Source organism: Mytilus edulis, chromosome 1, assembly GCF_963676685.1.
Source record: "Mytilus edulis chromosome 1, xbMytEdul2.2, whole genome shotgun sequence".
Classification (NCBI taxonomy): domain Eukaryota; kingdom Metazoa; phylum Mollusca; class Bivalvia; order Mytilida; family Mytilidae; genus Mytilus; species Mytilus edulis.
The window spans coordinates 103,636,159-103,650,789 of record NC_092344.1 but is presented as its reverse complement, the minus strand read 5'-3'; the positions used below and the strand labels follow the sequence as shown (position 1 = coordinate 103,650,789).

Genomic DNA, 14,631 nt, shown 5'->3' with positions numbered 1-14,631 from the left:
TATTGCCGGTATATTTAACCTGGGAACAGTATATCTAACAATATATGTTCCTGATTTAACGACCATTTTGTTAAAGAACAAATTCCTGGATATTCCTGACAATACTGAGCTACCTCTTATTTGTTATATTTACAAGAAATCTACCCGAAAATTGTGTTTAATTATAGTCAACTGTGTAAAGATGTTAATATCAGTGAAAATACACCTACTTCATGTATTTGTAGTACCTCTGAATATATTTATGGACCCATTTCCCATGTTATAACAGGAGATCCTAACATCGTTCAAGACCGAGAGTTAAAATCATTCCTAAGTAAAGGACCTAAATATCGTCCCCCGTCAATTATTAATTGGAATGAGTGTCGTAATATCATCCACGACTCACTCCATACTTACTGTATGAAATGGATAAAACGGGAAAAAGCTGACAAAAAATCTTTGGACTCTTTTTTAATTCAGTAATGAAGATAGTTGATATACGTTTTCAACATTTTAAAGAACATTTTACTATTAACAATAACCACAAAAAACCTATTTCTCGTATCAAACATAAACTAAAAGAACTAGCCAAGAAATTTGTTTTTGTCCCGGCCGATAAAGCTGCTAATAATATTATTAGTGTTTGACGTAAATTTTACATTAAGGTTCTGAAAAAAGAAATCACCAATTCACCAACATTCCAACTGACTCCATTTTCAGAAAACGACATCTGTAACAAACATAAACTTTTAGCTACCGCTTTACAAGCAGAGCCAAATACAATGAAAGTCCCAACTATGTACTGGCTTCCGAAGCTACACAAAACACCTTACAAATATAGATATATTTCGTCTTCAAGCCATTGTTCCACTACTAAATTGTCTATTCTTCTTACCAGCACACTTGGTACAATTAAAAACCTGATAATAAATTGTTCAAATAAGGCCTTCGAAAATAGTGGAATTAATTACTTTTGGAGTGTCAAGAACTCGTTGGAAGTACTTGATAAATTACATGCTTATATTGGTGATTTTAAATCTGTTCAGAGTTTTGATTTTTCTACCCTGTATACCACATTGCCTCACATTCTCATTAAGAAAAAATTCACACATCTAATTAAATGGGCATTTAAAAAGTCAGAATGTGAATATATATGTTCAAACTCTTTTAGGTCATTTTTTAGTAGCAATAAACAAAAAAACTATGTCAATTGGACATGCTTTGATACTATATATGCCCTTGAATTTTCACTAGATAACATTTTTGTTCGCTTTGGGGATTCCGTATATCGTCAGATTATCGGAATTCCAATGGGGACTAACTGTGCACCACTTATTGCGGACCTGTTTTTGTATTGCTATGAGTTACAATTTATGACAAAAATAAGCAAAGACCCATCGAAACAACATCTTATAAACAAATTTAATAATACTTTTAGATATTTGGATGATATTTTGGCTCTCAATAATGACGACTTCAGTATGTATATTAAAGAAATTTATCCTGTTGAACTTACTTTAAATAAAGCTAATACTAACAATGACCACTGCCCTTTCCTCGATCTTGATATTTATATCACTAACGGAAAGCTGAATACTAAAATTTATGATAAAAGAGATGATTTTTCATTTCCTATCGTTAATTATCCATTTTTAGATGGTGACGTTCCCTTGTCACCATCTTACGGTGTTTATATATCTCAACTTGTACGATTCGCTCGTGTATGTAACTATGTTTTAGATTTTAACGAGAGAAATTTATGTATTACTGAAAAATTATTACACCAGGGTTTTCGATATCACAAATAGTCAAAACATTTACTAAATTTTATCATCGGTATAAGGACATCATTCGTAAATATAGCTAAACATGCAGACTTCTTATACGTTCAGGTATTTCACATCCAATTTTTTATGGAAATATTCTTTATAAAGCACAAAGGTGTCAGTATTCACCTCAAAAACTAACAAAACCTTTGAATAGACTTATTAAGAAGGGATATAGTTACGAGACTGTTGTCAGGTCATTAAAGATTGCATATTTTGGCGTTAATATTGATTCACTTATAGGGTCTTTGCATCGGAACTAAACACATTTATTCAAAAACCAGTTGTTGGCATGACACGGGTTATGTTCTTCTCATATATGTTATGATGGTATGATACTAAACCCCTAACGGGAAGGATTATGCCTGATGTTCATATGATGAAATCATAATCTTTCAGTCAGTTTAATTGAAGTCTGGAGCTGGCATGTCAGTTAACTGCTAGTAGTCTGTTGTTATTTATGTATTATTGTCATTTTGTTTATTTTCTTTGGTTACATCTTCTGACATCAGACTCGGACTTCTCTTGAACTGAATTTTAGTGTGCGTATTGTTATGCGTTTACTTTTCTACATTGGCTAGAGGTATAGGGGGAGGGTTGAGATCTCACAAACATGTTTAACCCCGCCGCATTTTTGCGCCTGTCCCAAGACAGGAGCCTCTGGCCTTTGTGAGTCTTGTATTTTTTTAATTTTAGTTTCTTGTGTACAATTTGGAAATTAGTATGGCGTTCATTATCACTGAACTAGTATATATTTGTTTAGGGGCCAGTTGAAGGACGCCTCCGGGTGCGGGAATTTCTCGCTACATTGAAGACCTGTTGGTGACCTTCTGCTGTTGTGTTTTTTTCTATGGTCGGGTTGTTGTCTCTTTGGCACATTCCCCATTTCCATTCTCAATTTTATTACTATTGACTATAGAGATATTATGAGATATAATTGTATAAACGAGACAGAAACTCCTTGAAAAATAACAGAATTAACATCTAAAGGTCTTTATAGACTAGTGTCAACAGTGTTCTAAATCGTTCATAGTATAGAATAAAATATATTGATTGATATTTGTTTTTTTTATGTCCAGTGACAAATATGTCATGCATGTTCAGGATAAAAACAACTTTTTAAATAAATGTAAAAAATATTGAAGACCTGTGTTGGTGACCTTCTGCTGTTGTCTGTTCTATGGTCGGGTTGTTGTCTCTTTGACACATTCCCAATTTTCATTCTCAATTTTATGAACTGGGAAGACTGGTGGTAGATTTGGGATGCAACTGGACAATGATGATAAATTGGATAGGGAAAGAAATTTTCCCTAGTAGAGGGCCCTCAGGACTTGTTTCCCATTTTTCTAGATGTGGCTGCAAATTACTACATCCTGTACAGCCAAATAGATTTCCTCTGACAATGTTTTTAGTACTAGTGGGAAGAAGTAGTGGCGGATCTAGAAATTTTCATAAGAGGGGACCCGCTCCGGTCATGCTTCAGTGATTTCCTATATAATCAACCATATTTTTTCCAGAAAAGGGGGTGGCCTGGGCACCCTGCCCCCTAAATCAGCCTCTGAGAAGATAAATGAGTAGTCTCCACATCTGTGTCGGCATGAATTATGATTGATATGGTCATAATGATTTTCTAACCCAGGTATAGACTACCTTGAGTGAACTTTGGCAAACACTTTCTTAATCTTGGGTTCTCAATGCTCTTCAACTTTGTCCTTTAGTTGGCCTTAACTTATTTGATCAAAGCGGCAGCATCATTGATGATTTTTTGTAGATGAAACACCCATCTTGCATCCAAAATTTTAAATATGGTATCTATGATGCTCTATGATGAGTTTATATATACCTAAGTCAACCCTTGGGTTTATAGTGTAGATGAATGGGGAACACGTTTTAACAAGGACTACCAAAGATCTGCTATCTTCACCAAAGTTTGAGTTATTCTGAAAAGACCTTGGATTAAAGCAAGATGTTGTATTGTCCTTTCATATACCAGTTTGAAGATTTTTGATTCTACATTCACTTATCACAACTACAAATGTGGTATTTTTTATAAGTGATTTTTATGCAGTTAAGCTGCATTATGCGATCACCCTAGATTTGTGTTCTACCCAATAAATGATGAAATACGTGACATTGTTTTTATCTTCATCAGTGGCGGATCCAGCCATTTTAAAAAGGGGGGTTCCCAACCCAGGACAAAGGGGGGGGGGGGGGGGGTTCCAACTATATGTTCCCATTCAAATGCATTGAGCGGCCAAAAAAAGGGGGGTTCCGGACCCCCCCCCCCCCCCCTCCCCTGGATCCGCCAATGTACATGTATATGTTATATATAACTAATTGAACGCTTTTTTTAATACTTTTAATATGACCAGAAAAACCTTAAATGATCGTCGAATCACCCAAAAGTTTTGAAGTTGCACATAGGAAGTAGTGCTCATTAGGAATCCTTATGTAGTGTATTATCACCTGTGCTTTTGGCTACGATGTCAAAGAACAATTGTATAACATATTTAATCGCCGAAAATCTCTAAAGACAAGTAGTTTAGATTTCCCAAATGGCAAAAGTCGTAGAAATATTGTTTGTCGTCAATACGTAGTACAACTACATCAGTAGTATGTATGTACTTCGAGATTCCGCCAGTATAGACGCACCTCTTGATTGACTGCAAGGGTACAGCGGATCCATGTACACTCCCTAAGGATTAATGGAGATGTGTCCTTTACAATATTAACCCACCACCAGAACAATCCCCATCCCAACACCGCCCAAGGGAGCATGTAGGACACCGAGAAGTCTGTTATTATGGTGGAGCAAGCCGAAGTACTCGGAGAGAACCACCGGGCTTCTCGACAGGAACAGACAACCCGAAGAGATTTCTGAAGATTGATCTCCAGGTCAAGCTAGGAACATCTTTGACCTACAGAGTCCCCCGAAGTATCCAAGATAGTTTAAATTGCGGTCTGGATACCAGATGTGTATGAGAGGGTTAAAATCGCCCTTCTGATGTACTGACATTTTTAGCATCCCTAGTCAGGATCGAACTCGGGACCTTCAGCACTGTAGCCAACGGTCTTAACCACTAGACCACAAACTCACACAATATAGTAGTCTATTACATAAGTTCAACTGTTCATGCTGTTGGCGGCAATTTCAAACTAGAAGATGAAATTTTCTTATCTTTTCGATTTGGAGGCAGGGGTTCAAATTAGCGGTAGTCCGAGGTCCGCGACCTTCCACTGTTGCAATCGGACTTTCGACTTGGTTACTAGCTACGCCCGACGGACCTTCCACTGAAAGAAAATAAAAATAACTTTCGCGGCAAACCTTTTCACCAGTCTCCAAATAAAAGGATATCAAAACTTATTTTCATCATTATTATTCATGACAGCGATTTTCATTTTGTCTAACCGCTAGCTTTATACAGAAAATCGCCGACAAATAATTTGTAAATTCGGGTAAAATCGTATATGACTGACAAAAACAACATTGAAAACACAATGACAATGAATGCCGTGAAGACAATTACAATATCGGATCAGAGTCCGGAAGCGGATAAGTGTAATTGCGGGTTTTGGCGATCAGCTACAAAAATAAATAATCCAGCCAAAATACATCTATGCATGGTAAATGAATATAAACACTAGAATTGAAAACCAAAAGATATATGTAAAAGAAATGAAAAAAACAGAAAATATTTTATACAGAAACTCAAAATTACTTTTTGACAAATTTTAATGTCAAAATAAAGGAAATATAGGGGAGTATCTGGGGTCACTCTACCCCTCCTGTTTGAGAACATGAAACCGTCGAGATCCCCACCCATAAACCATGTATATTCATGTATGGGACAATATAACAAATCAAATGAAATATAGGGGAGTACCTGGGGTCACCCTACCCCTTCCTGTTTGAGAACTTGGAAACCGATGAGATCCCACCCCTAAACCATACATATTCATGTATGGGACAATATAACAAATTAAATGATTATAGGGGAGTACCTGGGGTCACCCTACCCCTCCTGTTTGAAAACATGAAAACCGTCGAGATCCCCACCCCTAAACCATGTATATTCATGTATGGGACAATATCACAAATCATTTACATTTGCTATGGGTAGGTCAGTCAGACCTCACATTTGATCCCTGTAGTAGAAAACATTTGTCTGATTTGTGTCTCATAAATTTTGTACTATAGAACACAAACTCAGTTTTCTTTCTATGGAAACAAGTCCATTCATACTATTAAATGTTCATACTAAGTCAACTTGTACTACTAACAGTCAACTAAAACCAACGTTAACTACCAACTAGAACAACTGCAATCATTGCGAAATTGTACCACTCTGCAGACTCACCATAAAAACATATACATCGATATATGCATTGCTTTTGAAACCTTAATAACATAAACATTATTTGCCTTAATAATTAATTCATTAGATAACATAAATGTACAATATATGAATGTTTAATGTTGAAGCAACACTGCCACAGTTTTCATAATTACGTTTGCCTTGGTTGTTGGTTAACTGCCCTCAGCGCTTACAGCGCTTTGATTTAAGTTAGGCAAAGACATTTTAATTAACTGTACACAATAATATATGAACAATGAGATAATGGTATATATCTATCAGACTCATGTGTGAAACATGGGCTTTTCCAGATACTGTTCTTATGATTTGAATGTTGCATACATCTTTACCTTGTTAGCGATCATCTCTATGGAGCTTCATGTTTGAGGTTTCGTATCTCCCTTTTAATCTCACACTTTGTCATGTCAGGGTTTTAAAAGCTTACTTTACTGTATGGGCGTTGCTCATTTGTTGAAAGTAGTGCAGTGACATGTAGTTGTTAACATCTTCGTACGTTTGTCTATGATAGTTAGTTGTCTCATTGGAAATTAAACACCATCTCCTTATTATTTTGAAAATAGTCAAAATTATATTAAACCGACTCAGTACATAACCCGTATATTATCCCTCACAGGATCTAAAACAAATAAAAGTAAAAGACATCATTTAATATTTCTGTTTTCATTATAACTATACGTATAAGGATCACACAATAAATCAACTATAATACGAGTCTGTATCATTCAACTTGTCTCTTAGTCTTTTTGGAAGCGTCGTTGTCTAAGTCAAAACCCTGAAATATAAAAATAATATACATGTAACTAGAAATTGTATTACCGACAGCCCCTTAAAAATGGTTAAGGTTCAAAATCATACTCTCATACTCTCAAGTTCTACTTTTTATTCAAAATTAAATCATGTAAGTTGTACCATAAACGATATATTTTTTTGGTTACATTATTCCTAAAATCAATCGTGTAATATAAACGCAATATAAACCAAATAGAATAATACGTTTTTAGATTACAATTTAGATATTACTTTAAACGCCAGTGTTGCTTTTATAATTTCCAGTAAACACTTGTTTCGAAACGTACGGATAATTATACAAGTTAGAACATGTATCGCAAATTACATAGACTTGAGGAAAATAGTAACCAGTTTTATGGATAGACTTATCACTTGTTCAGAACCGTACATTAATTTCAAAATGTCTTTCCTGTTTTTTTTTTTTTGTTATTGTCGAGCTGTCGCTTTGGCATACACCAAATCATACGAATAAATAAATTTCCTATCGACCGGGACTTCGTTAAAGTAATCTATCAATATATTCAAACTAACCTTTTTCTGTTTAGTTTTTTGGTAAATTATTTGTCAATCGAGTGTATTCTTCGTTTTGTCCTCGCCTCTTCTTTATGTAGATGGTCAGCACAATTGCAGCAAGCATCACTGCTCCTACTGCAACCGTTGACACGACTATGATTGTCGTGCTACTCTGTCCGTTGGATCCACCGTTATTCTGGTTATCAGGTACCTCATTGCTTAATTGTTGGTATTTAAGATCAGCCTTTTCAAACGCCGTCAACTTTGAGTCTGAACCTGTTAGCGACAGCAAGTTGATTGTTGCTGCTTCCATATCGGTCATTTTTACCATGGCACTTGTTAAATCGTAAGGTTTGATTAGAGGTCTCTTCATGAAGGGTGGCCGAATGGCTTCTCTAGGCTCAAACACCGTATCTTTGGGATGAACGCTGCAGTAGTAAATGTCAACGTTTTCATCGACTGTTGCTAGATATTTGGAAAATGTTCCTGGACATTTTTCTGCGTACTGATTTGTATCGCCAGAGTCATTTTTAGGACTAGGTCCAGCTAGAGGATTTCCAGACATGGAGCTGAAAAGGCCACCAAATGTAACGGCCTTGAGTCTATTGGCAGCAACATCATTTCCATAGCACAAGTGAAGATCTACTCCCAAGGTAATTTCAGAAAATCCACTTGGACAATAGTTTCCCCCAGTGACTGGATTATTTTGGAAAGACGGGTTCCACATTCCGCCGAACAGAAATCCTGCAGATTGTGCTGGTTGTCCTTGTGGAGCATTTGGAGAACACCAGTAAACAGAATACTCAAGCTCTGTATATTCGTTGATATTTTTAGAGTTGAGGAATGAACAAGACAAACTTTTAACTTTCATGTCACGGCAAATTGCACCATAAGATTTGTACGCTTTCCAAAGACGAACTGTCCTGTACCCGGCAGGACAAGAATATTGGTTTGTGCGTGGATTAACAAAGCTGAAATGATCACATAAGTGACCGTCGCCCTCTTCACAGGTTTGAAAAAATCCCCCGATTGAGAAGGAATCGCTTTTCAATCCACATGTACCGTCATCTATATTTGCTTTGCTATTGAAGTTAATTGCCTTTGGATCGGTACAGCCATACACGCTATTATGTTTATAATAACCAGAGGACGACATCAATACGAGGTTTTCTACTTTGAAAACTGTTGTTGGTGACATTTCTGGCAGCGTGTATGGGTTTATAAAATCAAAAAGAGACTGCCCACGTCTATCAATCGCAACTAAATTAGATTCTAGTCCCTTTTCCCAGTTGTCCATACTAAATTGTCCCATATTAAATACAGGTCCACCATATGTGGTTACCTTGGAGTATTGTAAACTGTTCGCGTACTTTTCAGTGTCTGTTGCAGATTTTGAATTATTTTGTGTAAAACTTCTACCTTCTGCTCCCTTCTTGAAAAAGAATTTATTGAAAGATTGTCCTGCTTGAAAGTTCATGCTACTTCTATCAGAGGCAGACACAGTTGTAGATTCGCTGGATTTTATAATATAATCATTTTTCACAAGTAATCCACCTACCAATACATCAGACAAAACATGTGTCCCGTAGTCGCGAGTCAATAGTTCTGATTCGAAGGTTGCCATTTGATCTTGGTTAGTGTCCAACATGGCCGCTATTTTCTGTAACCGTCTACGAAAAACAGGATCAAGAGGAGCATCCTCTTTTATTGTAATTCGGTAACGTGGGAAATTAGCAGTTACGCGTACCAGTGTTGAATCTGTTTCAAGTTGCTTGTTCACTGAAAATTGAGCATCATTAGAATAAGAACCACTTATCTGCGATTTTTCGAACAGAGTTGAATCGCTGGCGCAAAATTGCTTGTTAACGGATGCAGACGTTGCACTGGTAAATGAATTGTGGGTACTGAAAGTATCTGCAAAAATACTGATTTCGCTAGTTTTGACTGGCTCAACAGTAAATCCATCTGGAACCAGAAATTTCCGATCTGCAGTTGTTTGGCATTCATTGTAAGAAATATCAAGTACTCGATATTGCTCAGTGTTCTGTAAATTGTCCCAGCCAACTCCTGGAAGAACTTCAAAAATTTGCTTGGTGTCAGTAAGTGTTTTGAAACATTCCTCTGGGCTCTTTCTAACACCAGCTACCAAGGATACACAAACAATGGCAATCAAAGCTAAGCTATGACTTTCCATCTTTGGTTCGGATTGAGAAATAAGCCCGAATGCTGGGTGATTTATTTATATATATCTAGCTTGTTATCTTTGCTTTGATAATTAGATCTAATGTACGGATGCCTCAAGGTACATGTTATGATAAACGAATTTGATATGTATTTTCCCATAGATTATGCGTACTTTCAATTCGTATTTTAAGTGCACGGGTCTTACAAGTAAAATTGCAAGGACATATGACATATCTGTCTACAGATAATAAAAGATCAAATTCCAACATTTCGTTAATTTGACGAGGTTTATGATATTGAACAATTGATAATCATTAATGAAATGGATTCTATTGGATGATAACACATATTGAAAATTGTTAGTATTGTCCCCTAGTAGAATATTAAATGCTTGTAAGTTTTGTAGTTCTATTTGTAATGGGGAAATAGTCACCAATATATGTGCAACAACTCACGATAGCTGTATCTCAATTGTTGACTATAATACCTACTATGTCTGTTTTGCTCACGCATAGTTGTCAGTATAATGTTACTTTTGCGACTGCCCTAAATAGTAAAATCACAAAAATATTGAATTCCGAGAAAAATTCAAAACGGGAACTCCCTAATCAAATTAAATGGCAAAATCAAAAGCTCAAACACATCAAACAAATGGACAAAAACTGTCATATTCCTGACTTGTTATAGTCATTTTCATAAATAGAAAACTAGAGGATTAAACATGGTTTTGAAGCGAGCTAAACCTCTAACTTGTCTGACTGTCGTATAAAATTCCATTATATTGACACCGATATGTGAACAAAACAAATTGACATAATAGGTAAACATGTCAAAAATATAGGTACAGCAGTCAACGTTGTGTTATTATCTTAACCACTATAAAAACAAACAGATATATAAACAAACATTTACTGAGCGTCACTGATGAGTCTTATGTAGAGGAAACGCGTGTCTGGCGCATTAAATTAAAATACTGGTACATTTGATAACTATTTACACCATTGGGTCGATGCAACTGCTGGTGGATGTTTCGCCCCAAGGGTATCACCAGCCCAACGGTCAGCACTTCGGTGTTGACATGAATATCAATGATATGGCCATTTTTAAAATTTCCTGTTTACAAAACTTTTTTTTGTTGAAAAACTAAGGATTTTTTTTATCCCAGGCATATACCTTAGACATATTTGGCAAAGAAAACAGGCATTATAGGCATTATATTTGTCAATATTTTATATAGCTCATTGTAAAATATCGACAAATATAATGCCTACCCATGTTAAAATGAGCATAGAGCATGACACGAAGGAATTATTTCGATTATAATAGGACAAATACAGTAAAAACTGTATTTTTATAGTTCGAAGCGTACGAAAATTCCTTAAAAATGTTTGGCTGTTTTCTTTTTCTGCCCGTTGAGTCTGTACATTGTATTTTCATATTAATTAAGTTTTAAAACTAAAAACCGTTAATATATGTTCTTTCATAAACAATATATAATTAACGTTTATGTCAGCTACTATAATATACAAGACCCATCAAAACAACATTTGATACAAAAATTTAACAATACTTTTAGATATTTGGATGATATATTGGCTCTAAATAATGACGACTTCAGTATGTATACTAAAGAAATTTATCCTGTAGAACTTACTTTAAATAAAGCTAATGATAACAATGACCACTGCCCTTTCCTCGATCTTGATATCTATATCATAAACGGGAAGCTTAATACAAAAATTTATGATAAAAGAGATGATTTTTCATTTCCTATTGTTAATTATCCATTTTTAGATGGTGACGTTCCCTTGTCACCATCTTATGGTGTTTATATATCTCAACTTGTACGATTCGCTCGTGTATGTAACAATGTATTAGATTTTAGCGAGAGAAATTTATGTATTACTGAAAAATTATTACACCAGGGTTTTCGATATCACAAACTGGTCAAAACATTTACTAAATTTTATCACCGGTATAAGGAAATAATTCGTAAATATAACTCAACATGCAGACATCTTATACGTTCAGGTATTTCACATCCAAAATTTTATGGAAATATTCTTTATAAAGCACAAAAATGTCAGTATTCTCCTCAGAAACTAACAAAACCTTTAAATAGACTTATTAAAAGGGGATATAGTTACGATACTGTTGTCAGGTCATTAAAGATTGCATATTTTGGCTTTAACATTGATTCACTGATAGGGTCTTTGCATCGGAACTAAACACATTTATTTCTAAAAAAACAGTTGTTGACATGACACGGGTTATGTTCTTCTCATATATTTTATGATAGTATGATACTAAACCCCTAACGGGAGGGATTGTACCTGATATTCATATGATGAAGACATAATCTTTCAATCAGTTTAATTGAGGTCTGGAGCTGGCATGTCAGTTAACTGCTAGTAGTCTGTTGTTATTTATGTATTATTGTCATTTTATTTATTTTCTTTTGTTACATCTTTTGACATCAGACTCGGACTTCTCTTGAACTGAATTTTAATGTGCGTATTGTTATTCTTTTACTTTTCTACATTGGCTAGAGGTATAGGGGGAGGGTTGAGATCTCATAAACATGTTTAACCCCGCCGCAATTTTGCGCCTGTCCCAAGTCAGGAGCCTCTGGCCTTTGTTAGTCTTGTATGATTTTAAATTTTAGTTTCTTGTGTATAATTCGGAGTTTAGTATGACGTCCATTATCACTGTACTATTATGCATATTTTAGGGGCCAGCTGAAGGACACCTACGGGTGCGGGAATTCTCGCTACATTGAAGACCCATTGGTTGCCTTCGGCTGTTGTTTGCTCTATGGTCGGGTGGTTGTCGCTTTGACATATTCACCATTTCCTTTCTCAATTTTATATTTTATAAAAATAAAAATAACGAGAATAAAAACATTAAATTTGTGCGGATTTGTCAAATTAATGTTGTGCTCGTCTGACACGGCTTTGTTTACAAAGCTTCATAAGGACGTCATATTAGAACACGTAATTAAGGTGATACCTAACACTACAGGGAGATAACTCTGTATCATCAACCAAACGTTTTAATCACATCGATTGTTAAGGAACTAGTAAGCCTCTCAATGATCAAAATAAGTGTTTGTCAAACTGTTATATATTCAATGCACATTCTCCGAGAAAGTGTTTGGTTCAAATTTTTTCTATATTTTTTGTCAAAGGGTCAAAGTGAATAGTTTGTCAAAATTTTATGAAAATTAGACGAGCCAAATTTATTTTAGTTAAGGTGTTTGGTACCACCTTAAGATGATGAACAACGTCAGTACCCAGAATCTATGCTTCAAGACCATCTTGCAATATTTGTGAATTTGATATGAAATATGTATCATCATGGTCAACAAATGAGAATTTATCCAGTTCTAAGATCAGGTTAAGTCCAGAATTTTAGACGTAAGAAACTTATCGTTTTCAATTTTCATTGGGGTTCGATATTTTTGTTAGTTTACTTATATCTCATAGTATGACAATAAAGTAATGCCGAGGGTGGACTAAGGTGGAGAAATATGGTAACCTTGACTTTTTCCATTCGACAGTGAACGTGTTCTCTTGGTTATGGGATATATTTACACCAGAACACGGACGTAAAATTGGGTGACTTGTGAAGTAAGAGTGTCTGTGCACATCAGAGAACCTTTTCAACAACTCATCCACAGGTATGTAAAAGTTGTTTTTTGCAAGGCAGCATGCTTTCTCCGTCCGTTTTCGGTCCTTATACATACATACATATTCGGCTTTAAGCGTTTCTAATGAAGGCAGATCCAGAAAACCTTATCAGACGCGTCAAATTCATAACGTGTTGCTTCCATTTTTACCACCTTCGTTTTCCAGTGGCAATATCCCATCTATCATTCCAGTCGACTCACTTAGCAAACTTACCTATTTGTTTTCTTGTTATTTTTGTCTTAAATATGCAAAAAGTATTTGCCACTTGACCTTATGCATATAACAACAACAACAATATGTTGTGAAAACTAGAACATTACTTGTCTAGTATATTACGTCTCCGTCCATTTCCAAGACATTTTGCACTGGTGCAAAACTGGATTCCCATAGCTGTCTTATGTGGCGCTGTGACATTACGTGACGGGGTTTTATCGTTGCCGGACGATCCTTTGTAATTACATGATGGGTTTTATAACTACTAAATGATGTTTTGATATAACTCCATACGGTATTGTCATTATTAATGATACTTAAATATGACATGACATGGTTGTGTCATGACTTGATATGTTTACTAGGCATGAGTAATTGATAAAATACGACGGGCGGGCGTTTTTCTGCCAACAGTTTTCGTACAGTAGCTTGCATTTGTTTGTAAAAGAGGGACGAAAGATAACAGAGGGAGATATAGTCAATCACATACATCGAAAATAAACTGACAACGCCATGGCTAAAAAATAGACAAACAGACAAATGATAGTACACAAGAAACAACATAGAAATCTAAAGACTAAGCAACACGAAATGTATTCCTGTCTCGTGGTGTTATCATTTTAGCGATATTCTTTAACATTACCATGTAAGCGAGAGGTTCGGCTAGCCAATATACTAGTTTCATCACACCATATTTTTCTAAAGTCCTGTACCAAGCAAGGACTATTGCAGTTGTTATCAAATAGCTATGTATAGTCCGTTTAAATGTAAGTCGGCGTTTGTTTTTGTTGTTTGGTTGTTTCCCCCTCTTAAAGTTGATGTGTTTCCTTAGGTTTTAGTCTGTAACCCGGATTTGTTTTCTCACTATCGATTTATGACTTTTGATCAACGTTATACTACTGTTGCCTTTATTTATGAATTGTTTAACGTATGCTTTTAACATGTTGATTCAAACTTAAATGGAGTGATGCTTTATATTGACGATATTATAGGATTACACGCCTTTTTAAAAGAATTTACTGGTGTATAAACTCGACCAATTCACTCACAAACAAATACAAG

At 35.4% G+C, this 14,631-nt stretch overlaps 1 protein-coding gene across 1 annotated transcript; it reads right to left on the bottom strand.

The window, feature by feature from the left end:
• Positions 1 to 6,813: 6,813 nt before the first annotated feature.
• On the bottom strand, positions 6,814 to 9,706 carry LOC139498769 (macrophage-expressed gene 1 protein-like). The gene is made up of 2 exons (XM_071287312.1): positions 7,502 to 9,706; positions 6,814 to 6,953 (listed from the first exon to the last, which is right to left on the bottom strand). Exon 1 carries the CDS (start codon positions 9,675 to 9,677, stop codon positions 7,512 to 7,514), a length of 2,166 nt encoding a protein of 721 aa, XP_071143413.1. The 5' UTR covers positions 9,678 to 9,706; the 3' UTR covers positions 6,814 to 6,953; positions 7,502 to 7,511.
• Positions 9,707 to 14,631: the final 4,925 nt, after the last annotated feature.

Bases quoted from the DNA above. Each gene is read 5' to 3' on its own strand.
- LOC139498769 (XM_071287312.1), bottom strand. From the start codon at position 9,677: ATGGAAAGTCATAGCTTAGCTTTGATTGCCATTGTTTGTGTATCCTTG.